The sequence below is a fragment of the Petaurus breviceps genome, unplaced genomic scaffold, assembly GCF_028583685.1.
Source record: "Petaurus breviceps papuanus isolate PSGF00001 unplaced genomic scaffold, PetGlider_PUasm1.0 175, whole genome shotgun sequence".
Taxonomy (NCBI): Eukaryota; Metazoa; Chordata; class Mammalia; order Diprotodontia; family Petauridae; genus Petaurus; species Petaurus breviceps.
This window is the reverse complement of record NW_027185764.1, coordinates 4365756-4391805: the sequence shown is the minus strand read 5'-3', so window position 1 is coordinate 4391805 and position 26050 is coordinate 4365756. Positions and strand designations below refer to the sequence as shown.

The 26050-nt window shown below is 38.7% G+C and overlaps 1 protein-coding gene across 1 annotated transcript in view; it reads right to left on the bottom strand.

Annotated features, from left to right (window-relative positions):
* The window catches only part of PCSK5 (proprotein convertase subtilisin/kexin type 5), a 609050-nt gene that overhangs the window by 198446 nt on the left and 384554 nt on the right, over positions 1-26050 (bottom strand). The window contains exon 14 of the mRNA XM_069085345.1: positions 2168-2304. Within this exon, the coding sequence (XP_068941446.1) occupies positions 2168-2304 (137 nt within the window). The remainder of the gene's footprint in view (positions 1-2167; positions 2305-26050) is intronic.

Here is a 26050-nt window from a genome sequence, read left to right as displayed (position 1 = left end):
TACAGTCTAATGGAGGAAACAACATGTAGCAACTAGTGACTAGAGTTTGATCAGGTGAGCCACCAGGTAAATAAAGTTCTGTGCAGTAACAACAGCATAGCAAAGGCTTGCCATAGGAGTCTACCAAATGAAGCATATAAAGTTGTGACTCTCATCTTCAATGTGACTCTTACCTCTATGTCTAGCCTTATTTCAGAATCTTCTCCTTCTACTCTCTCCTGTCTTCATTTACTCACCTCAGTTCTCAAGCCAAAAATGGAATGTTTTTCCTTTCCCACCCTCATCCCCCAACCCATCCATGGCTGTTGTAATTGAATTGTAATGAATCAGAGTAAGGTCTTTTGATTCAGCTCTGGTCCTCTTTCCATTACAACATACTATGCGTATGCAGAGCTATAAGGTCATGAAGTTTTTTTTTTTTTAATTTCTCATGCTATAGGATGGAAATATGTTGCGATTTCCTTCAGGAAAGGGCCATGATCTTGGATATTGAGAGAGAATGTGGCAGAGTTGATAGAGGGCTAGACTTGGAGGCAGAAAAACTTGTGTTCACATTCCACCTCTGATCTCTACTAGTCACGTGATGATGGGCAAGTCACTTGAACTTTTTATCTGAGCATCTCAGTTTTTCTTCTATAAAATGGGGCTGATCATATTGATTATAGTGTCTACTTCAGAGGATTGCTGAGTAGCTCAAATGAGATATCCTGTAATGGGCTTGCAAAAGTTCAAGTAATACATAAATGTCAGTTATTCTTATTATTACGTTGTAGAATTCTACACCATCACAATGCTAGATATCTAATAGGTCTTCAGTGCAGAATGACTGTTTGGCAAACAATTGCCACTTTGCTAGTGAGCCTTTTCTTATCTTTTTTTAAATTTTTAAAAATTTTTTATTATATTTTTTTATTACAGCCAATGCCTAAACATTTATTAATTATATAATGAAGGCACAGTGATGCCATGGGAAGGGTGTTTGATTTAGAGTCACCAAACCTGAGTTCAAATTTCATGTCTCACCTTTACTACCTGTGAAATATTAGTCAAGTTGCCTTAAGCTCCTTGAGTCTTAATTCTTCTACTATAAAGTGAGTGTTGGAATCACAACTCCTTACGGTCCTTCTACTCTCCAAACCAATCATCCTAAAGGTCACCACTGTGTTCTGTGTAGAAGTCTTTCCCCCCACAAAACTTCATGTATCTGAGTCTACTCACACTTCAAAACATGGGAGATTTAAGATCATTTGTGACATGTACTTTTTAAAGGATCATAACTGGATAATGGCAACATGGATTGACTCGAAGTTGGTCCTTCCCTGGATGACTAGATGGAACATTGATGACATACTTGCCAACTTAGGATACTTGTGACTTGGTTACAGAATGGCTGAAAAAAACATGATGATAGGTGAATGGAGTACAGCATGTATACTATGGGATATGACCAGGGCTGGCTTTTAAAAAACTGAGCCAAACCTTCTATCTCATGTTGAAGTTGTATCAGGACTTATTTCATTCCACAAATTAATGTCACATGTTAGCATGAAGAAGACAGTTTGCCCAGTATGACCAGAGTGGCTTGAGTTGTCCTGAAAAGGCCTTTGTTCACATGGTCATTTCCATGCTACATACGTCCAAAAGGTTTTCAGGTTTATGTCACTCAAGAAAGGGTAGAATGTCATCATTCATGCTCTCCCCTATGAACTCATTTAGTTGGTATAGGACAAATCTGATACCTTGCTTAAGTTCATGAATTTAATTTAGAAGGAACTCAGGGTGAAGACACCTAAAGAAATTCATTTCCTTCTATCAATCATGTAAAGAAGTGAAGATCAGACAATTTAGTTTCTCTGTCTTTTCCCTATGAAACAAAAGGCAGGTTTTATTGGGGCAAAGGAGGCAGTGGCTCTTGGTCTGCTGTTGCTCTGTTCTCATTGCTACTGACTTTCTCGAGCTGTGAGTTCCTAGTGGGCAGGGACTACGTCTGCCCAATGGCGAGCCCAACCCAGCATGAATGGCAAATATTTTGTACTCTATATTATTTTTGGCGATGGTAAGATAAGAGTTAGTGTGATGGCTCTTTGTTACAGGTCAAACTACTATTCCATGTTCTTCCAATTCAGAAAACAAGGTTAGCAGGAAATTAATGAAGACTGGCTCCTACCTGGTGTCTTGAAGTTCCTCAGCTGAGATGGGGTATCATAAACTTCCAACACCCAGTCACCTGCCGCTTTTTCTCCCCAGCAATGAATTGTCATAAACTCCCAGTTTTTGAATCCTTCCATAGAATGATCAAATAGTCTGGAATAGAATCACCAAACATTGCTTTATGATTAATTTAAAAAAAAACCAATGAAATAGACCACCAGTGATGCTTTCTCTATTTATTATTGCCAGCACTCTTTACTGACATGTGCAGAGACTTTCTCCATTTAAGAAAAGGCATCACCTCACAAATGATGCTATCATGGGAGCATAGGGGCTAATTCTCATGACATTGGTAAAGAGGCTCAAGGCTAACAGTTCTCGGGAAGCTTGCCAGGACAACATCAGGGAAAAATCAATGTAGTATTAGGATAATGAATGAACACAGATGAATGGTAGGCAGGCATGGTCAAGTATTTATTACCTACCAGCCTCCTCCCTTCTCAAAAATGAAAGCTCTCAGTATCTTAGATGATGAAAACTTTGTTCTGTTAATGGTATGCTGAAGGCTGATAAGAAAGGCACCCACATTTGAATGGAAAGAACATTTAATTTGGAGTCAGATGACCTAGGATTAAATCCTGTCTCAGATACTCATTACCTGTGTGACACTGGGCAAGTCATTTAACCTCTCTATGTCTTAGCTTCCTTAAGAGTAAAATGACAGAATTAAACTAGCAAGCATTTAAGGTCCATTCTAGATCTGAATGTTCCTATGACTTAAGATCTACGAATCTATGAAGAAAGAACTATCCAAGTAAGACTATCCAGGATTCTGAAGGAACAATTGTTGGCAGTGTTTTCATTACTTAAAGTCATAGTTTCCAGAGAACAGTAATGAAACAGGAAAACAAGTTTTGGCTATTTGTCTATGTGGCTTTGAAAGAAAGAGAAAAGGAAGCGATAAGATGAATTCAGTTGCAATTTAACAAACATTTATTAAGCAGTTTATTCATGCCAGATACTTTGGACACAGAAACAAATATAATGCAGTTGTGGCTTCAAGTTTTCATTCAAGTAGAAAGACTGGATTCTACTGGATAAAAACTTCTTAATTGGATAGAGTGTCCTGTTTCAATGAAGACTAGATGGATTAGAGTACTTTGTGTTCTGTCCATGAGGGCTAAATTCTGGGGTATGCTGGTAAATGTTTAACAACAAGCTCTCTGAAAAAAAAAATCACACTTCACGCACTTTTAAATTTAGCCTGCATTATTAACATTTTCTTCATTACTTTCCTAAATCTAGACAATTAAAAATAAATCAAACCCTAATTTGTAGCATTTCCCAGTTTCCAAGGTACAAATGCTCACTCTGAAAATTTAACAATTGGCTCTTAGAGCTGGCTCTAACATACCACTGGAACTGTACCCTATCCACATATTCATGTTTTCTAACCTGAGTTAATTTTCTGCAAATAAAAAATACATTTTGCTTACAACTAATTTAAATGAATTTTTCCTGGGGGGGGGGAGGATCTTATCTTCCCCCAAAGCAAGTAAAAATATTTTTATTTTTAAAATTAAAAAATTAAGCTTATAACATTAAAAGGAATTTCTCTGATATATAGCATAAAATCACTATGACCTAGAGAGAAAAAACTCAGTAAGGCTAATGATTGAGTAGAGGGTTAAGGATAAGTGAAGCTTTGGAGTATCAAACCTCAAGGACTTACTTGAAGTAATGTCCAAATTTTGATAGCATAATTTGGAGACTAATTGGCAGATAGAGATTTGATTTTCCTAATAGTATTATGGTAATTGAATTATAGAAAGCCGGAGTGAAGAAGGAGAAACTTGGGCTTAAATCAGGATTCTGAACGAGGGGGCTTACTTTATTAAGTTCCTAAAATCCAACACTGACCTAGGGGAATTGAGTTTGGAGTTTACTGCCTTGAAGTGGAATTGACTAACAAGAATTTGATAGGGCGTGAAAGAGTATGCACTTTATTCTAGAAGTCCCCCTGCATAGAGTTAGATTTTCTTCGTGCTTGAACTATTTCATGGTTGTCACTCGGACACCTTTGCAGACTTCCATGCAAAAACTCCTTTAGGTCACAGAGAAGTTGCTCAGTGCATCATAGCAATAACTTATTGAATGCAACCTTTCCAAGTGGCTAACGTACACTGTGGGAGCAGTTGAGGTAATGGGAAAGTTTGGCTTAGTGCCTCATGCCTCAAAACTACAAAGGAGACTCCTTGAGGCGGCCATCACATGCTGGCCACACTTCTATTTTTGTAACTACAGCCAAATCTTGATTATTCAGGGGTCACTTGTCCAATCTCTACTTTAACTCACCCCATATTTCTCCTCTTTCAAATTTTTCCTTCCCACCTGCCTGCCTTCATCTGAGTAATTTTGCTACTCTCAAGCAACTGCAAGAATTTATACTGGAGGCCTGACACATCTAAATTCACCCTAAACCAGGTAGGAGTGGGATGGAGATGGCAAGAGAGAAAAACAAAGACATTTTTAGAATTCTAACATAGCCTCAGACTTCCGAATGCAAACAGACTTTGTCTACCAGGTCAGGAAGCAATGAATTATATAACCCTCGTCATTTTGGCAGCCAGAGTTTGTGGATATAAAGTAGGGGAAGTAAATCTCGGAGTGTCAATATTGCTATGTATTCAAAGGTTTGATGGTGGAAAAGGTTTGACATTAATTTCTTCGGTTATCTGAGAATTTAAGTAGACCTCTCAAGCTCACCCTGTCTCCTAAAACATAGGCAACATTTTTATTGCAAATGGGATTCAGTATTATGATCTACTTCTTCCTTATGAAATAATACACCATAGGCATTGTAGACAGCTAGATGTAACTAGAACGTAATGGACACCAGGATTCTAGAAGTTTTTTGAATTTTTGAATTTCTGAAATTCAGGGAAAAAAAAACAGTAAGAAGCAAATAGATAAAATGTCCCACATGTTAACTATTCCAGGACAAAAATTTTAAGTTCAAATAGACAAAAATAATCTATGCCATCAAATGCCAAAACCATTCAATATATTCTCAGATTTTAACTATGGATTTATCAGTCATTTGCTAACTTAAAAAATAATAGTCATCAGTCCTGAGTTTCTATAGTGTACCAAGCAAGTTACATATCAGGGTTAGGAGACTGCAAGGATTGAGGCAGGGGCAGGGGTGGGTTTTAACAGTCAACATAAACAAGAGGAAGTAGACAGAGAGATTACCTCAGAACCAGAAAGACCAGGACCTAAGCACTGCCTCTAACATTTACTGGTTGTGTGACCCTGGGCAAGTCCCTTAACCTGTCAGTGACAATCAAATCTAATAGAAACATAGGTCACTGACTGGTATGCAACGATCCCTGTGGCCCACAATTGAACTTAGTTAGAAAATATAATGTTATCTATGTTTTATTGTGTTTTTATTTATTACATTGAATATTTTCCAATTACAACTTAATCTGGTTTGTGCTGTATGCAAAAGTGTTAGGTGTTTGACACTTCTACTCCAGGTAATTCTTTAAGATTATAAGTTGCTGAGAAAGTGTCAACGTTCATTGGTAAAAGACTTCTTCCTCTGGGAGTTCTCTATGCTAATGAAATTACAGGTCTAGTCCCTTCCCTTCTCACTCCTCACCCCCCAAAATTAAAAGCATGGTCAAGGAGGAGACAAAATTATCTTTATTTGTAGATAACATTACCCAAATCACCTTATAGGTATACTGCTATGCCAATTAAATGGATGTTCTATACAATTAGGCAAAATAATAACAAAATTCATTTGGAGGAATGAAAGATCAAGGGTAAAGGAGGAAGATGAAGGCAGTAATTGTCAAACTATCTGGTGCCGGATTAAAAAAAAACACTAGAAAAATAGGTCAGGGGAACAGACCAGAGAAGTAAGAACTGTAAACGCATGCGCATGGTGCTTTCTGAAGCCAAAAAGCACAAACTATTGAGGGAGAGACTGACAAAAATGTTGGGCAAGTCGGAGAGTAATATGAGGAAAATCATTTCTGGATGATCATTTCACACAGTATACAACAATACATTCCCAAAATAGATTAATCATTCAAATACCAAATGTTATATCAGGAAAATTAGAGGAAAACGAAAGGTTATTATATTTTTTACAATTATGAATGGGGAAACATGTGTACTTGTGCATGGGATAGAAGAGATCTTACAATGACCTAGATAATATCAATTATATAACAAAAAAGATTTTGCAGAAATGAAATAGATCCAGCCAGAAGCAGAAGAAAAGGCACATATTAGAGGGGAAAATTTTTTCATCAATATCTGGCAAAAGTCTGCCGTCCAAAATCTATAGAAAACTGACATAAATTTATAAAATTAAGAGCCATTCTTCAATAGGTTCGAAGTCAAAGGGAATGAAAAAAATAGTTTTGAAAAGAAATAAAAGTCACAAGTAAACCACCTGAAAAAAAGTCCCTAATCACCAACAAGCAGCTAAATGCAAATTAAGACACACTGTGGCAACATGCTAGCAAAAAGTAAAAAAAGATAGGAAAATGCACTCTCACCTCCAAATTATGCAGTATCAGATATCTGTCCCCTACCCATCTGAAATTTCTTTCTTGGTCTCCTCTGCTGCATTTTCAACCATTTGCATTCCCTGCCCTCTTTGCTTGTTTTTAAACCTGGGAACATCCATCCATTTATCCATCCACCCATCCATCCATCCATCCATCCACCCACCCATCCATCCATCCATCCATCCATCCATCCATCCATCCATCCATCCTTTCTCTTGCTGATCTCATCAATTTTCACAGCTTCAATTAACAACTAAGCAGATGACTCCCAGATTTACATACCCAATTCTCATTTTTTTTATGAGCTATAATTTTGTATCCCTAGTTTCCTCTAGTTGGATGTCCCACAGACATCTCATATGCAATATGTTTGAAACAGAACTCTTTCTCCCTTAACTCATCTCTTTCTCTAAGTTCCCTATTTCTCCCAGTTACTGCTTTTTCTTTTTCTTTTTTTCCAGTAACTCAGGTTCCCAGTCTTAAAGTCACATTCATATTTTCATTTTTCCTTTATCCCTCATATATGCCATCAGCTGTTAAGTCCTATTGATCCTGCCTCTACAACATTTTTCATATGTAGCCCCTTTTTTTCTGTTTGTGAAGGCACGGCCCTTGTCTAAGCTCTCATCACCTCTCGTCTAGATATTTCAATAGTCCCTGATGAGTCTCCTTTCCTCCAGGAGACTTCTTCTGCTCTTCAATCCTTCCTCCACACAGTTACAAAATTGATATCCCTAAAATATAAATCGGATCAAGTCATTTCCTAGTCATAAAGGCTGTGAGAGGATACCCAATGCCTTTAAGATTAAATATAAAAGCTTCTGTTTGGTATTTAAAGTCCTCCATAGCCCTTCCACAAGAGCTAATTTAGAAGGAGGGGAATCTGATCACATGAAGCAAAAAGAGATCTCTTTTAGGTTCTCTGGGAGCTAGAGCATTGTATCCAGTGGATCCCTCTCTATGTCTGGTAGAAAGCTTTTCTCTTGATCCCAGACCCTACTGGAGATCATTTGTCCACTAGCTGGTACCCAGTGGGTTGAGATTTTATCACCTCTGCTCCATCCAAACAGCCAGGAGGCATCAACTTTCAACTAGGATATTACCAAGGATGGGAGAAGCTGAGGACACAGCTATAATACCTGGTCCTCACAGTTATCATCCAGGGAAACAATTCTCTTTTTTTAAAAAAAAATATTTTTTAGTTTTCAACATTCACTTCTATGAGATTTTGAGTTTTAAATTTTCTCTTCCTCCCTCTTTCCTCTTCCCCAAGTCAGTGTGCAATCTGATGTAGGCTCTACATATGCATTCATATTAAACATTTTCACATTAGTCATGTTGTAAAGACAAATTAGAACCAAAGGCGAAAACCACAAGAAATTAAAATTAAAAAAGGGAAAACAGTATGTTTCTATCCACACTCAGACTCCTGAGTTCTTTCTCCTCCATATGTGGATGACATTTTCCATCATGAGTCTTTAGGAATTGACTTAGATCCTTGCATTGCTGAGAAGAGCTAAGTGTATCAAAACAACTCTTTTAGAGAAGGGGTTGGCCATTCTTTTTTTTTTTTTTAAGCAATCGGGGTTAAGTAACTTGCTCAAGGTTACATGGCCAGGTGTTTCTGGGTGGGTGCTAAGTGTCTGAGCCTGGATTTGATCCCAGGTCATCCCGACACTGGAGCCAGTGCTCTTACTCGCTGTGCTACCTGGCCACACCAAAGGGCTGGCCATTCTTACCAACTGTCAGTCAGTTGCCACACTTAGCAAGGCAAGCCAGAGTAGCTGAAGCAGAAGGTCGCCCTGAGCACCAGAGGGGAGGTAGCATGCCTAGGCAAGTCAAACTTCTGCCACCACCTTTATCACCATCTCCCCTCATATTCTGATGGACATAACCTAGGACCCTGAACTAAGAGCACTGTCAAATCACTCATCATCAGAAACCAATGTAATTTTATTAGTAAAATGACATTAAAGAAGAGGGGTTAACGTCTGCTTCATCACTGCACCCCAGGGGACAACAGGGCCTTCCCTTCTGACTTGCATCTGAGACCTTTCATATGTGTTGTCTTCCCATTGGGACGTGAGCTCTTTGAGACAAGGACTATCTTTTCTATTTGTGTCTCCAGTGCTTGGCACAGGGATTTGCACATGGTAAGAACTTGGAAGATGCTTTATTTGTTAAAAAAAAAAAAGCCTCTTCTAATATGTTTCCAACCTATCTTTCCAGATGGATCTCACATTATTGCCATTTACACACTCAATGACTCAGGCAAACTGGCTGACTTGCTTTCCCCATATACAACATTTCATCTCCAATCTCTGGGTCTTTGCACAAATCCAGGCTTTCCCCATGCCTGTAATGTTCTCCTTCCTCACCTTTCCATTATAAAATCCTTTGTTTCCTTCAGAACATAACTCTGGTGCCACCTTCTACAGAAGACCTTTTATGATCTCAGTTATTAATGTTTTTCCTCCAACCCTGAAATTACTTAGATTTTACTCTGTTTACACTTTCTATATATTTGTCCTTATACATGTTGATTTCTCTTAATTGGAATGTAAACTCCTTGAGAGTTGGAACTGCATTTTCTCTTTTTATTGACAGCGCTTACCACAAATCTAGCATATGGTTTTTCTGAATAGATTTAAATTGGAGAAGCTATGTCCAAAAAAAAAAAAGGTATGCTGGTGGAAACATCAGTTGGGTCAATTGCTCTGGAAAACAATTTGGAACTATGAAGAAAATTAGTAAAGAGATGCTACCCTTTCAGGTAGGATCAATACTCTAAGGCTTTACCCTTAGGATAGGTAGGCTAGTTTTTCCTTAAAAAGTGTTAAAACCATCCTTGAGATTCAGTTAATTCAGAGGACTCAGGGTTAGGCATTTGATATAGTTTCCTATTAGCCTTGTGGCTGTTTGTCCTTCTTTCTGGAAGCAGACCAATAACATCAGGAGAGTGATGTCTTGACTTGCAGATGAATTGGATTTAAGTGAGGCAGGGCTGTTGAAAAGTCATCAACCTCACTCTTTCCTCAAGGTCATTTGAGTTCAGTAGCAAGACATAGGTCAGAATGACTAGAGATGACTCCAGATACAGTGGGAGACCTTGGGCTTTAAAAAAAAATAAAAATATTTTATTTTTTCCAATTACATGTAAAGATAGTTTTCAACATTCATTTTCATGAGTTCCAAATTTTTCTCCCTTCCTCTTTCTCTTTCCTCCCCACTCTCCAAGAGAGTAAGCAATCTGATATAGGTTGTACATATGCAATCATGTTAAACATATTCCCAAATTTGTCATGTTGTGAAAGAAGAATCAGAACAAAAGGGAAAAACCATGAGAAAAGACAAAACCAACCAAACAAAAATGAGTGAAAATAGTATGCTTCAATCTGTATTCAGACTACTTAGTTCTTTATCTGGATGTGATTAGTATTTTTCCATCACAAATCTTTTGGAACTGTCTTGGGTCACTGTATTGTTGAGAAGAGCTAAGTCTGTCATAGCTAATCATCACACAATGTTGCTGTTGCTACATACAATGTTCTCCTCTTTCTGCTCACTTCACTCAGCATCAGTTCACGTAATTCTTTCCAGGTTTTTCTGAAATCCCTCTGTTCATCATTTCTTATAGTACAATAATATTTCATTATATTCATATACTACAATTTGTTCAGCCATTCCCCAGTTGATGGGCATCCCCTCAATTTCTAATTCTTTGCCACCACAGAAAAGGCTACTATAAATATTTTTGTACATGTTTTCCCCAATTTTTATGATCCGTTTGGGATACAGGTCCAGTAGAGGTATTGTTGGATCAAAGGGTATGTATGGTTTTATAACCCTTTTTAGCATAGTTCCAAATTGCTCTCCAGAATAGTTGGATTAGCATACAACTCCAGCAATAACGCATTAGTGTTCCAATTTTCCCACATTTCCAGCATTTATCATTTTCCTTTTCTGTCATATTAGTCAATCTGATAGATGTTAGTTAGGTGGTACCTCAGAGTTGTTTTAATTTGCATTTCTCTAATCAATAGTGATTTAAAGCATTTTTTTCATGGCTATGGCTAACACTGCCTGTTCATATTCTTTGACCATGTATCAATCAAGGGACGGCTTGTATTCTTATAAATTTGATTCAGTTCTCTATGTATTTTAGAAATGAGACCCTTATCAGCAACAGAGGCTGTAAAAATTATTCCCCAGATTTCTTTTTTTCTTTCCAATCTTGGTTGCATTGGTTTTATTTGTGCAGACCTTGGCCTTTTAAAGCTAAGGTTTTTCCCAGGTCTCAATCTGTCTGAGGTAACACTCTTTTACTGATTTAAGGGTAGGTAAGAAATGAAGCAAAAGATGGCCTGGTACCTACTCAAAAAAAGAAAAAAATCAAGCTCAGGGTTTCTGGCCAGAAGAGAAACAATTGCTATTTATATTCACTTTGAACCACCAAGGAGTAGTTACCTATCAGACTTGTGGAGAGGGAAAGACTTTATAGCTAAACAAGAATTAGAGAACATTATAAAATGTAAAATGGATAATTTTGACTACATGAAATTGAAAAGTTTCTGTACAAACAAAGCCAATGTAACCAAGATTAAGAGGGGGGTGGGAAATTGGGAAAGAATCTTTACAACCTGTGTCTCTGACAAAGGACTCATTTCTAAAATATACAGAGAATTGAGTCAAATTTATAAGAATACAAGTCATTCCCCAATTGATAAATGGTCAAAAGATATGAACAGGCAGTTTTCAGAGAAAGAAATTAAAGATATCTATAAGCACGTGAAGAAATGCTCTAATTCACTATTGATTAGAGAAATGCAAATCAAAACAACTCTGAGGTACCACATCTCACCAGTCAGATTGGCTAAGATGACAAAACAGGAAAATGACAAATGCTGGAGAGGATGTGGGCAAACTGGAACACTAATGCATTGCTGGTGGAGTTGTGAACTGATCCAGCCTTTCTGGAGAGCAATCTGGAATTATGACCAAAGGGCTATAAATACTTTCATACCCTTTGATCCAGCAATACCACTCCTAGGGTTATATTCCAAAGAGATCATAGAAATGGGAGAAAGACCCATATGTACAAAAATGTTTATAGCAGCTCTTTTTGTGGTAGCAAAGAATTGGAAATTAAGGGGATGCCCATCAATTGGGGAATGGCTGAACAAGTTGTGGTATATGCATGTTATGGAATACTATTGTGCTATAAGAAACGAGGAGCAGATGGTCTTCATATTTACCTGGAAAGGCTTATACAAACTGAAGCTGAGTGAGAAGAGTAGAACCAGGAGAAATTTGTACACAATTACAGACACAACGTATGTGTGATGACCTACTTTGATAGACTGGACTCTTCTCAGCAATGCAGTGATATAAGTCAATCCCAAAAGACCCATGATGGAGAGAAATATGTGCATCCAGAGAAAGAACTAGAAAGAACTAAGATTATATCCAGGTGGAAGCAAAATACCTGATCTTTTTCCTTCTCTTATTTGGTTTTATGTCCTCTTTACCATTTTTCATTCCAGCTGGTACAATCCGTCCTTATAACCTGACTAATTTATAATGTTAAAGTATTTACAGATCCTATACTTGACTATAAGCCACCATGGCGGGGAGGGGAGGGAGGGGACAAAATGTGAAACTCAAGGAATTGTGGAATTAAATTCTGTAAACTAAAAGGAAATAAACAAATTAACAAAAAAAAAAATCCAGACAAATAACCAAGTTGGCCTTGGGCTGGGACCTGTTATTGGCCAATGTTAGTACCTATTTGCCTAGGTACTACCTACAGCAGCAGCAGCAGCAACCAAAAAAAAATAAGCAAACAAAAAGCATGAGGAATCAGATTCTCCTCCTTCAGGTTTCTGTGTAAAACTATTATAGACAACACAGGGACAGAGCATCTATGCTCAATTAAATCAATTCTGTATCCCTTGCTAAATGTCCTTTTTGGCTCTGAACTTCCTTTTCTTTCCTATGGCTAAGTAAAACTACTCTTGCTGGCTATCAGATGATCTGTGAACATCTCATTTTGTTCAAATCTTGAGCCTGAACTACCTGACTCAGGCTAGTCAGGCTTGTCCTGATAAACCTTAGACTCAATTGGTGAGTAATCCCTTCTTCACAAAAAATATTCAGAGTAGTCTTATTTGTAAACACAAAAAGCTGGGAACACAAACAAAATAGCTTACCCAAAGATTGGGAAATGCTTGAAAAAAAATATGACATATGAGTAACATGGAATGTTCTAATAATGTAAGGAGTAAGGAATGTGAATTCAGAGAAAAATGGAAAACCTTGCATGATTGGATACAGAGTGAAGAAAACAGCCGATGGAATATTATACAAAATGACTACAGCGATGTCAATAAAATCAACAGGGAGAGGCAATAAAACTCTTGTCAAACACAAAGGTCAATGTTATCTAAGCAAAGAATGAAACAAACAAAGAAAAAGGATGAAACCATTCTCCTCTCCTTTCTGTGAACAATTAATAATGAACAGTTTTGGGGGGGAATGGATTTTGTAAGACGGATTGTCTGTGTTTATTAGGAAGTATTTATAATGACAAAATAAAACAGACACATTGGAAGAGAAATGGTGACCATTATAATTTAACATGGCTTAAGAATTCATGCTGGATTAACTTTATTTCTTTTGTTGTAAAAGTCTTTGGACTGCCACAGGAAATACTAGATGTAGCATAACTGGGTTTTATAAAGGCATTTGATAAAGTCTCTTCTAATAATTGTGGGCAAGGAGAAATATGAGGTGAATTTGAAAGAAAAAAAATAGCAAGGATTAGAAATGGAAAAAAACTGAAACCCACTATCACACTTAAGATTTTGTGAACTGGATTCATAGAGTGGTCATTAATGGATGAATGTCAACCCAGAGGGGAGTTGGTAATAATATGGCACTGGACTTTGTTCTTAGTTCTATGCTTTTGCATGTATCTTGTGGTGACTCGAATGAATGCATAGAAGACACGCTTATTATATTTTCAGGTTATATCAAGTTTATATATTAGGTTACAAAAACAAGCCAGTAAATAATCTCAATTGGCTAGAATGATGGGCAGATTTATTAAGATGTCATCTAAAATTCTGTAAAATTATGAACTTGGGTTAAAAATTAAGTTTACAAGTACATAATAAAGAAGAAACAGACAATTGTTTAGCTGAAAAATGGGATTTTTATGGATTACAAATTCCTTGTGAGTTAACAGTAATAGGGTAATGTAATCTTAGGAGGCATTTAAAGAAAATAACGTACTGAACTAGGAGACTAATGTTCCCCTGCTTATTGTAGTGAACTCTCCATGAATAGTGGACCCCAAGCATAGGATGAATAAATATTCATCTGGTCAGGTCACATCTAAAGTATAGTGCTCGTTTCTAGACACCACATAATAAGAAAGACAGTAATAAGCTTGTGTGCTTCCAGAGGAAGGACATTGGATGGTGGGCTAACTCAAAACTATGTCACAAAGGGATAAGTAAGTAGAAGGCCCTGTGGATAAATCAACTTTGGAGGAGGGAAGACCTAATAATTGTCCAGAGAGCAGAATTAGGAGTAATAGATAGAGGCTGAAGAAATCTGTCTCAATATAAGGAGAAACTTCATAACAATAAGAATAAGATAGTGAATAATGTAAAAAAAATGGAATGGTTTTCCATCAATGGGGAATCTTCCAATATAAGCTGAAGGAACGCTCATAGGGGATAATTTAATGGGTGTCCCTACTCAGGTATGGAATTAGACCATATTTCAGTGTTTTCTTCTAACTTTGAGATTCCACAAATAATCAGTGTCATTAGTGTGAGTACTCTAAAACCAATGCTAGATTAATTTTATGCCACTGTAATCGTCTCCTATTAAATAAAACAATTACTCTAATTCAACTTCATAATTATATACTCAATGGAATGATCTATGCATGAGTGACAAAAATAAAACAACTGGTTATCACAGTGCCTTCCTTTCTAATAGCTTTCATATGAGCTACCTTGGAGGAAGATTGCAATAAAAGACTGTCAGGAAATATAGTGTAGCTTTCTGAGGAATGATTTCAGCAAATAATTCATACTATTATTATAAGAAGTGTTGTTTTTATAAGGATTCTGCCAGCTCATCAAGACAGCAACATTCTTCTGCACTGTTATTATGGTAACTAAAAAGCATTAAGAAAATAAATACAAGTATGTACTTTAACATAATTATTTTTCAATTGGCAAATAGTAATTTCAGTCTCATCAGTTACTTCTCAAGTGACATTTATCAATTATGTTCACCACGATATTTGACCGAGCTGTTTAGAAGTTTTCTTCCCTCATCCCTACTTAAAGAGGATATTATATTCCAAGTTTCAACCTTTGCTTCAGGTCAGCTGCACAGGTTTTGCTCCCTTAAGAGGTTCAGTCTTTGTCCTGTTTACTTAAATTCCTTCCCAAATGTGGTATTCTAAATATGCTATTAGGTTTCTATTCTTACCCAGATCTACTTTTTTTTTTGTCACGTTGTGAGCAGCAGAAATAAGTTTAATCACAATTTGAGATTAAAATAAAAATACTCAAACAAGGTAATTTCTAGGATTTGTAGGTTATCTACATTTCTGTCTATTAAGATGAGCTCATTTATTTCAGTGCAGTGAGACTCCCTTGGGCACTACTTTCCTCAGAATCTCCAAATGATCTCATCCCTGCTGTGTGTACAGGGTGAATACTTAATAGGACAACCTGAACATTTATCTACTGCTGTCTGATTTTTGGCATACTTGCCTAAGTTAGATCAATTTCAAATTGCAAATTCTTTTTGTAAATCACCATGTTACAGCATTGAACTCTGTACTGTTAACAAGTATGTACTTTATAAATGCTTTCTGGTGATTATGAAGACAGAGAAATAGGGTCTAGACCTGTGATGTAACTCATATAGGGAACTCCCAGATGAGGAACCTCCCTCTACCAGTGTAGACTGGCAATATCCTGAAAGTTGAGAGATTGACTTGTCCTGTCACTGTGTCAGAGGCAGGACTTGAGCCCAGGTCTTTACAGTCCTGAAGACACTTTTCTATGCATTACTGCACAGGATTCTCTTTGATGATTACAAAAAGAGAGGAGGAAAATCTTGCTAAGTTTTGCAAGGATCCACATAGTGCTTTGAACATTGTTGTTCAGTTGTTTTTGGTGTGTGCAACTCTTTGTGACCTCATTTCAGGTTTTCTTGGCAAAGATATTGGAGTGGTTTGCCATTTCTTTCTCCAGATCATTTTACAAATTAGAAAACTGAGGCAAACAGGGTTAAGTGACTTACCCAGGGATCACTCAGAAAGAAAGTGTCTGAGGGTGGATTTAAATTCAGGAAGATGAGTCTTCCTGATTCCAGGTCCTGTACTCTTATCTACTGTACCACCTAACTGTCCAGGCTTTGAACATTAGGATGTGAAAATTTTGGAATCTTCTCCTTCTGTCTCTTAAAATTTCTATTTTCCTTTGAGACTCAACTCAAATGCACAGAAGATATTCCTCATCACCCCAGGTGCTAGGGCCCTAAGTCCTTCCTAAGAGGATGGTGATTCCCTCTATAGGGAAGGTAGGATGTGGGGAAGGTTTAGGAGGAAATTTTATATGTTTTATATTATTGTGTGTGCATGCATGCCCACTTATGATTACATATAAAATTGATATATCATATATGATACATTATATGTATCACATATTATATCATATATAATGATATATTATCAATCAATAAACATTTATTAAGGACCTACTATGTGCTAGGTACTGTGCTAAGCACTAGGGATACAGAAAGAGGCAAAAGATAGTCCTGGCACCCAAGGAATTTATAATCCAATGGGGGAAACAACATGCAAACAAATACCTACAAAGTGTGTTATTTATAGGATAAATAGAAAATAATGAACAGAGGGAAGGCACTAGAATTAAGAGGTGTTGGGGAAGGTTCTCCACTAAAAGATGGGACATTGGTTGGGATTTAAAAGGAATCCAGAGAAGTCAGGTAGGTGGAATGGAAGAGGGAGAGCAATCCAGGCTAGGGAACAGCGAGGGAAATATCTGAAGCATCTTTTTTTGTGGAACATCCAGGAGGCCATTATCACTGGATTAAAAAGCATGTGGTGGGGAGTAAGGTGTAAAAAGTCTGGAGACGTAGGAGGAGCCTAGGTTATGGAGGGCTTTGAATGTCAAACAGAGCATTTCATACTTGATCATGGAAGTAATAGCATTTATTGAGTAGGGGTGGGATAAGTTCAGACCTGTGCTTTAGGAAAATCACTTTAGCGGCTGAATGGACAGACTGGAAGCAGGGAGATCGACCAGCAGGCTGTTGCAGGAATGAAGGTGTGAGGTGGTGAGGGTCTGCACTAGACTGGTGGCAGTGTTAGGAGAGAAGGGGGCATATGTGAGAGATGTTGTAAAGGTGAAATCAATAGTCCTTGGCAACAGCCAGGGTATGAAGGGTAGTGAGGAGCTGAGTATGACATCTAGGTTTCCAGCCACAGAACTGGGAGGATGGTGATTCCCTCTATTGGGAAGGTAGGATGTGGGGAAGGTTTAGGAGGAAACATAACAAGTTCCATTTTGGACATATTAAGTAAAAGATATCTACTGGGGAGAGGATTCTGGGAAGATGGCAGAGTAGGTCAGAAAATTCCAAGTTCTCAAGATTTTCCCCCACAAAAGAGTTAAAATAGCACCTAAGGGTGAACAAAGTGTGGGTGGAGATAAATAAAAACAGGGGCATAACTGGGGTCCTCCTGGGACAATCTGAGAAGATTGGAAGCAGGATGAGGTTTGGTCCCTGTGAAGAGTAAACACCATCAGGCTACATTCTCTCTCTCTGTTTCTCTCTGTCTCTGTCTCTGTCTCTCTTTCTCTCTCTTGGAGGGGGGAAGGCAAGGCAACTGGGGTTAAGTGAGTTGCTCAAGGTCACAAGGCTAGTAAGTGTTAAGTGTCTGACGCTGGTTTGGACTCTGGTCCTCCTGACTCCAGGGCTGGTGCTGTATTCACTGTGCCACCTAGATGCCCCGAGGAGCAAAAGTCTCTTAAATAACAAGTCACAAGCCCTGAGGTGAGTTGGTTGGAGAGGTTGCCTCAGTCCCAGACACTGAAACTTTTGTCCTGGGACAGTGAAGGGAGTTGGGTGTTTGAGCCTGGGAAGATCAAAGGAACCTTGGCTGACCAGAAACACCAGACCCAGCTGTGCTACGCAGTGACAGGGGTGAGAAGGAACCAGCACATGCCCAGTGAGTGGGGGCAGAAAGCCCCTGGCTGTGGGCACTTACAGGAGGCAGGGAGGCTTGGCTTTGGTTTCAGGCTATAGGGTGGCTTGGCTTTGGTTTTAGGCTATAGGGGAGAACTGAAGATTTGGGGCAAGAAGCACCATTTCCCATACCCCAGGGCTAGAGGTGACTACAAATAAAGAAGTTAATCACCACAAAAAAATGTACAGGCAAAGGAGAAAAAATCCAACCATAGAAACCTATTATGGGAATAGAGATGACCGGGTTCATCTTCAGAGGAGGATATTGAAGTAAAGAAACTCTCCAGTCAATGGTCACCTGCCCAAAGAAAATTTATAGAAGACCTTAAAACAGATTTTTAAAACCAAAGGACAGAGACGGAGGAAAAACTAAAAAAAAAAAATAAGAATAATACAAGAAAAACAAGAAGGGTATGAAAGGAAAGCCAACCAATCAGAAAAGGAGATCCAGAATCTTAAGGAAGAAAATGACACTTTGAAAATTAGAATTGGGAAAAGTAAAGCCAGTGAAATTATAAGAGACCAAGAAATGATTAAACAAAATATGAATAATGAGAAAGTGAAACATAAGAAAAACAACAGATGTGGAGAATAGATCAAGAAGAGAAAATAAATATAAAAATAACCAGACTAACTGGAAGTTATAATAAAGAAAGAATCTTGATACAATAATACAAAAAATAATTAAAGAAAATTGTCTTGAAGCATTAGAACAAGGGGGGGGGTAGAAATAGAAAAAACCCATCGATCACCATTTAAGAGATTCTATGAGGAAAACTCATAGGAATATCATAGTCAAATTCCAAAACCCCCAGCTCAAGGAAAAAATATCAGAAGCATCAAAATTAAAACAATTTCAACATGATGGTGCCACAATTAGAATTACATAAGACCTAGAAGCAGAGACATTAAAGGACCCAGGTTTTAGAACACAACATATTGAAGAGCAAAAGAATGGGGCTCCAGCCAAAAATATCATACCCTGCAAAGTTACCTATTATCTTGAGTGAAAAAAAAGGACACTTGATAAACTTAGATTTTCAAGACTTTGTTAAAACAAAATCCTGAACTTAATAGACAATTTGACATACAAGAACCAATATAAATATAAGGTACATTACAAAGATTGGTTATAAGGGATTCATAAGGACAGACTATTTACTTTTTATATATGTAAAATATAAAATATATGTCTAAGATTCTTATTAATAATTGGGAAGTTCATAAGAAAGATTGGGGAAAACCTGAGTATGATATGAATTTAAAAAGTAAAACCATTTAGGAATAGCTAAACAGAGTAATTATTTTATACAAATGAGGTACAAGAGGAAGAATTGATTCATAAGAATTAGTTGGGGGAGGAGGGCTGGTAATTCTGGTAACCTACTTTCATCAGGAATGGGTGTAAGAGGGAACAATACATATATATTTAAAAGAGCATAGAAGTTTTCTAAATTCAGAAGAAATAAAACCGTAGGGGCATAGGGAGAGGAGAGAGAGGACAAGAGAAGGATCTTTAGTGGGGAGGGGGCAGGAATAGGTAAACAGGGGCATAGAAGGGTGTTTAGATTTATGGGAATGGGAGGATAGGAGAGAAATCCTTGGAGGGGGGTGGGCAAGTCATAGAAGGGCAAGGTAGTGGGTAAAAGTAGAGTAGAGGAGGCAGGAGGAATAGGAAACAAGAGATATGCATATACATAAAAACAAAGATCAGAAGTAGAATAGGTTTGGGAAAGTGTATGTCTATATGTGTATGTATACATGTATATGTTTATGTATATATCTATAGCTATGGAGAAACATGTCTAAACTTTATTGTAGCCTTCTGGGGGGGCGGGGTTGGGGTAAGGAAAAAGAGAACAAAGTAAAAAAGTGCACAGCAGAGAACAAAAGAAAACTCACAAGGAAGCAAAGAAAAGATGGGCAGTTTTCAACATAAGTATTATTTATCATATAGGCTTTCTTGAAATGACAATTTATTGTTACATAATTTGAATCTTCTCTTATGTTCTGTAGGTACACGACATACTTTTTTTCTTTCCAACTTTGTATTTAAGTTCCAATATTTACGTTTATGACATGTTTTTGTTTCTTTTCTCTGTTCTGTATTTGTGTTCTGGCATTTGAGTCTAAAATAAAATTTTGGAAAAAAAAAGATGTTTACTGGATATCCAGTTTGAGATGTCTAAAAGGCAGCTGGAGAGTCAAGACTGGAAGGCAGCAAAGATTTTGGGGCAAGATAGGCAGGTTTTATATGTAATATACGATAATATATAATGCAGATAATATTTATAAAAGGTGATATATAATTGTATAATTATGTGTTATAAATATGTTATCACATATAATTTATATTTATATAATACACAATTATATATGTATGCGTGTTATCAGCTTAGAACAGTGAATAGAATGCTAGGCTTGGCGTTGAAAGGACCTAAGTACAAACCTGAGCAGCAAGGTGGCACAGTAGATAGAGCACAGGACCTGGAGTCAGGAAGACCTGAGTTCAAATCCAGCCCCAGACACTTATTAGCTATGTTACCCTGGGCAAGTCATTTCACCCTGTTTGCCTCAGTTTCCTCACCTGTAAACTGAGCAGGAGAAGGAAATGGCAAACCACTCAGATATCTTTGCCAAGAAAACCCCAAATGTGGTGAAGAAGAGACACAGACATGACTTAAAAAGACTGAACAACAACAAAAAAGTACAAATCTGGTCTCAGACATTTCCTAACTTACCTGTGTGACCCTGGGCAAGAAGCTCAACCTGTCTTAGGTTCTGCAAGGAGATAATCTTTGTAAAACACTTTGCAAACTTTAAATCACTAAATAAGCTTTAGCTGTTGCTACCATCACCCACAGAAATACACATCGTCACCTTAGAGACTGTTTCCAACCGGAGATTCCCTTTTGCCTTTGTGTCTATCATGAGATCCCAGCACATAATAGGACTTAATCAACACTTGTTGATGAATTGCCTGGACGCTGAAGAGCTTACAACATGTTAAGACTGTCTCGTGTATTTTCACTAAGGTAGTATAACCATACGAGAGCAATGCATTAAATGCATCGCAGACTGTACCAGATGGGTAAGAGCCCACCACTGAACTGGAAAAGGCAATAATTATGAAATCATTAAAGCATGAAGAATACTTTTGGAAAAGGATGATTTCCAGAATGCCATAGGTTTCTTTGATCTCTTCCATTCCAGCAAAAAATGGTACCTTTTCCGTACTGAAGGCCATAATTAGAAACAGACATATATGTTCACGTGTAATCAAATTTAGAAATGGAAGCAAAGTATCAGTTTTCACTAATGGGTCAGGATTTTGAAGCAGAGGGTTAATACACCTACATCCCCTCTAAAAGAAAGGTGGGTAGATCTGAGTAGGGGTAGAAAATGGAGTCACAATAACTTTTCATTATTCCAGGTTGCATCTCATGGTTGTAGAATAGTAAATCAGATTCCTAACAACTCCAGCCAGTCCAGGGAACAACCTCTGCTGCAGAACACAGCAATTACCCAGGCAGAATCTGAATATGGAGGAGTCGGTGTAGAAAATGTAGCTTTTCTGTGTCATTGCCCTTACCCCCAGATTTTGAAAATGGCTGATGCTCTCCTATCCTTCTGCTTTGCCCACCCACATCTCTTTCCAATAAGCATACCATTTGTGCTGAATATACATACTGTTTTTTCCATTCGGGAGGGAAGGTAGACAGGCCAAGGAGAAAACTGAAAGGGTGGGTGGGAGAAGAACAAAGAGAAGGGAGGGGAAGGAAATAACCATTGGTCCATTCCTGCTCTGCTCTTTGTTTATCTTGTGATCCAGCCCTCCAAATTAGCAACCTGGCATGCCAATGGTGCTTGCCTGCTGGGCTAATGGGGCACAAAAGCTTAAGCTGAACCAGTATTTTGAACACTGCAGATTTGCCTTCCAGGGCTCTGCACCTGCAAATGCTTGGACAAACTACGCTCTTTGGAACAGCTGTTCTTCACAGGGGTTCAAGCAACTGCCTGTCAGCTGGGAGAAAAAACTGCTGAGAGACTCCAGACTGCCTAGACCTGACTTATCAAAGACTTCAGTCTGTTCCTACTGCCTATGGAGAAATAGAATTACCTGGGATGGGGGGGGGGAGGGGGGGGGATAGGAGAGTATCAGCCAGGTATCATCGGAGAGAGAGAGAGAGAGAGAGAGAGAGAGAGACAGGGAGGGAGGGAGGGAGAGAGACAGGGAGGGAGGGAGGGAGAGGGAGAGGGAGAGACAGGGAGAGATAGAGAGACAGACAGACAGACAGAGACAGAGAGACAGAGAGAGAGAAAGAGAGAGACAGACAGACAGACATAGGCAATTCTGAAGCCATTCTCACCTAAACATATTAGAAGAGACCCCTCCAAAGTTAGGCATTCCCTATTGAATGGGGAAGATAGTACATGAATGCAACAGACTATTACTTTGCTTTAAGAAGCAATGACTGATAAATACAGAGAAGTGTGGGAAGACTTAAGTGAGCTGATGCAAAGTAAAGTAGGAAGAACCAGGATAAAAATATTCACAAAGCCCATGACAATTTAAATGGAAAGAACAACAAAAAGATAAACGTAATTGAAAGCTGTGAAATTATAATGACTAAGTTGGGCCTCCTAGAAAAGACATGAAAATACATCCCCCTAAATCCTGATTCTTTGTAGAAGTGGAAATACAGGTGAGGACCGCTGCATATTACATCAGACTTTTTCTATTATGTTAGTTTTTTTTCCTCTTTATTATAAGGAATGGCTCTCTGGGAAGGGGTGGGAGGGGTTACAGTGAGAAATATAAGTGACATGAATATTGATAAAAAAATTCAATTAAAGCTTTTTTTTTTAAAGCAGGCATTATAGTTGCTATTTTCTCCTAAAGGATACACACACACATACACACACATTTGTAAAACTATCCTCTAGCATTATCTTCTTTCACATTAAAAGAATAAAGGAAAGTCCAAGTTCAATCATCCCCTGACCATCTGGGTCTCTACCAGACCCTCATGGCCTGGTTTTTCATTCTATCTATGTCTAGGTTGCTGGCTGTTTGCTAAACAACAGGAGAGAAGGGGCTGAACAGAGTATCTCTATTATATTAGCTTGCTACCAGGTTGGTAAAAGCAAAAGAAATTCCCGGTTTTGATTGGAAAGAGTCAGTCACCAGTAAAATTTGAGGTCTCAGGAACAAAAGGGAAGCGACTCGAGTATGAAAGCCACTATGGCAACACGATGGCCTTGAGGAGTCCATGTGGGGAAAGTCAGAATTCTCCAGAGTCCAATATGAGGGTCGTCATCGCCGGATTCTATTTTTCTAGCTTTTAAACATTTATTTTTCTTGGCGGGGGGGGGGGGGCAGGGGGAGTCCTTTGCTTTTTAGTTGTACTCTTTTCCTCCCCTTCTGGGTAGTTTTGTTCAGTTGGTTTTTGACAGCTTTCATTTCTAAAGGCACTGTCTTTAATACAACTTGTTAGCAGCAGTACTAGAGACAATACTAGAAGAGAACCTAAGAGGCCAACTAGGCCAATGCTTTCTATTTACAAGCAAGAAAACAGAGGCCAGGGAGGATGAGCTGCCCAAGATCCTACAGGGAGCAGCTGTCAGAGGAAAGATTGGACCCTTGTCCTCTGACTTCCGAGTTAGGGCACCTTTCTCTATTTCTCCAAGTGTAGCATTTTAAAAAGTCACTCTTTCTCTATGGGGCTCAGTTTCCTTAACCATAAAGGAAGGGAGTTGGACAAGATGACTTTTAAGACCACTTCTGGCTTTAGAACCATGCATGATCTTAGATTGTTTTTGAAATGCCAACTAATTCACTCCATTTAAACTGCCAAATAATCCAGTCCATAGAAAAGTATTCTTTGTTCTGAATGCAAATCTCACCATAGGGATAAACCAGAGTTTCCTTTCAATACCATCTATACCTTCTTCTCTGACTCTAACACAGAGAACACATTTAAAAACAGTGCCAAATGAAAGCTAGTCAAAGTTCTGTGTAACAGCATCAGATACATATGGCAAAGGCTGAAGTTGAGACCTCCTCTGATAAATGAATGCTTTGGAATTTCACTGGTCAGAAAAGATGCCAAAAGAAGCAGACCCTCCCCCTGTCGCATCAGTAGGAGGGATCCTCCTAACTTCAGGGACATACAACCATAGGGAACTGGAGGCCTGGAATGTTGCTGCCATGTGGTTAAAAGCTCAGGCACTTAGGTTAGTTCTAAGAGCCAGCAGCTGTTTCACATTTACAGGGTCAGGAGCAAGCACTGACTTTCTCTTTTTTCTTTCTTCTCCCTCCTCTCTCTCTCTCTCTCTCTCTCTCTCTCTCTCTCTCTCTCTCTCTCCCTCCCTCCCTCTCCCTCTCTCTCTCTCTCTCTCTTTCTGACTCCCTCCCTTCCTCTCTCTCTGTCTCCCTCCCTCCCTCTCTCTGTCTCTGTCTCTCTCTCTCTCTGTCTCTGTCTCTCCTCTGATAATGGGTCTAGGGCTTACTCTGCATCACTGAGTGCCAGCCCTGCCCTCTTTCTTCTTAAATAACCCAAACTACTCCCTCTGGGGGTGGTTAATTCATGGGTTCATAAATCCTGAAGGAACTTCAGAGGTCATCTGTTCCAACTTTTATTCGTCAACCTATTTGACGAATGAGAAAACTGAGACCCAATGAGGTTAAGCGATTTTCCCAAGGGCATACCAGTAGTAAGCCTCATAGGTGGGATATGAACCCACAACCTCTGACCAAGGAGTCAGTATTCTTTCCTCCCTCTGTTCCATCTGAGCTCACTTTTTCCCATGGAGCCTATCAAGGGGATGTTATTCATTGTAGCCCAAGGAGGTCCTCTCAGGATACCACAGGCTGATACCCAGATGGATCCTGGTTCTTGAGACTGGGGCAGGGGGAGGAAGGAAGATCTTTGGAGACGTATCCACTGACTTTCTGGAATCTCAGTTGCTCTTCTCTTGAAGGCCATCACCCCACACATTCATATTCAGCACTTTGGAAACAACAAAGCAGATGTTCTCTGTAAGACTGGTTTCTGAAGAATGCTCAGGCAGATGAAGCCAGTGACGATGTCATCTGCCAAATGCCTGTGATAGAATCCATAGAGCCTCTGACTCACGAGTTTCCTCGCTGAAGTCATTTCAGGGGAAGCCAGCACTGAAAAGCAAAATATGCAGGAGGGGGCTAGAGAGTGCCAAGGGGGCTCGCCGGCCTAAGCAAACAGCAACTGTACGCGGAGGGACGGTTTTTTCTAGAAGCAGGGGATAAGATCTCCACATGTGTAAAACATACCTTTGCACTTTAGCATTTCACCAGCATACTCTTTCAAATGAAACCCAGATGAATAATGGATAAAGAAAAAAAAAAGGAAGAAAGAGTCTTGACTGTTGGGTTCAGTAACAACAGCTGGTATGGCCTCCATTAATCATCTAATCCTGCATCAGAAGGTCTTGCTCGACTTGGAAAGAAGGTTTTGGTCAGGTAGCCACAGTCACACAGGGGCAGCTGAGAGCTCTTTGTCTTTTGGGAAAGGGGAGTAGGGGGAAAGCCCCCAATTGATCGAATGCCAGAGTATTGCTGCTTTGCACCTGCATGCGTTTATTTTGGCAAGGCTGCAGTTCCTGTTTAAAAAATTAGGAATTGGCTTCTCACTCCTTGCTCTGACAGCAAGAAGAATTTAGTTTAGAGAGAAGAATGAGAGCAAATCTTCCAAGCACAGTAAAATGCCACTTGAAAAATCCAACTTGGCACTCCTAGTCACTGTCACCCAGAAAGACTGACTTTTGCTGCTCTGCTCTCTTTCTATCCCTCTCCCTTCCCCCCTTTCCCTCTATCTCCATCCCTCTCTATCTCTACCCCCACCCCTATTCATGCCCCATCCCTATCCTACACATACACTTCACACATAAACATACACACACAGTCAATTCAGGAAGGGTGATCAGCAAAGAACTCATATAAGCAATATCATTTGAACTGAATTCAT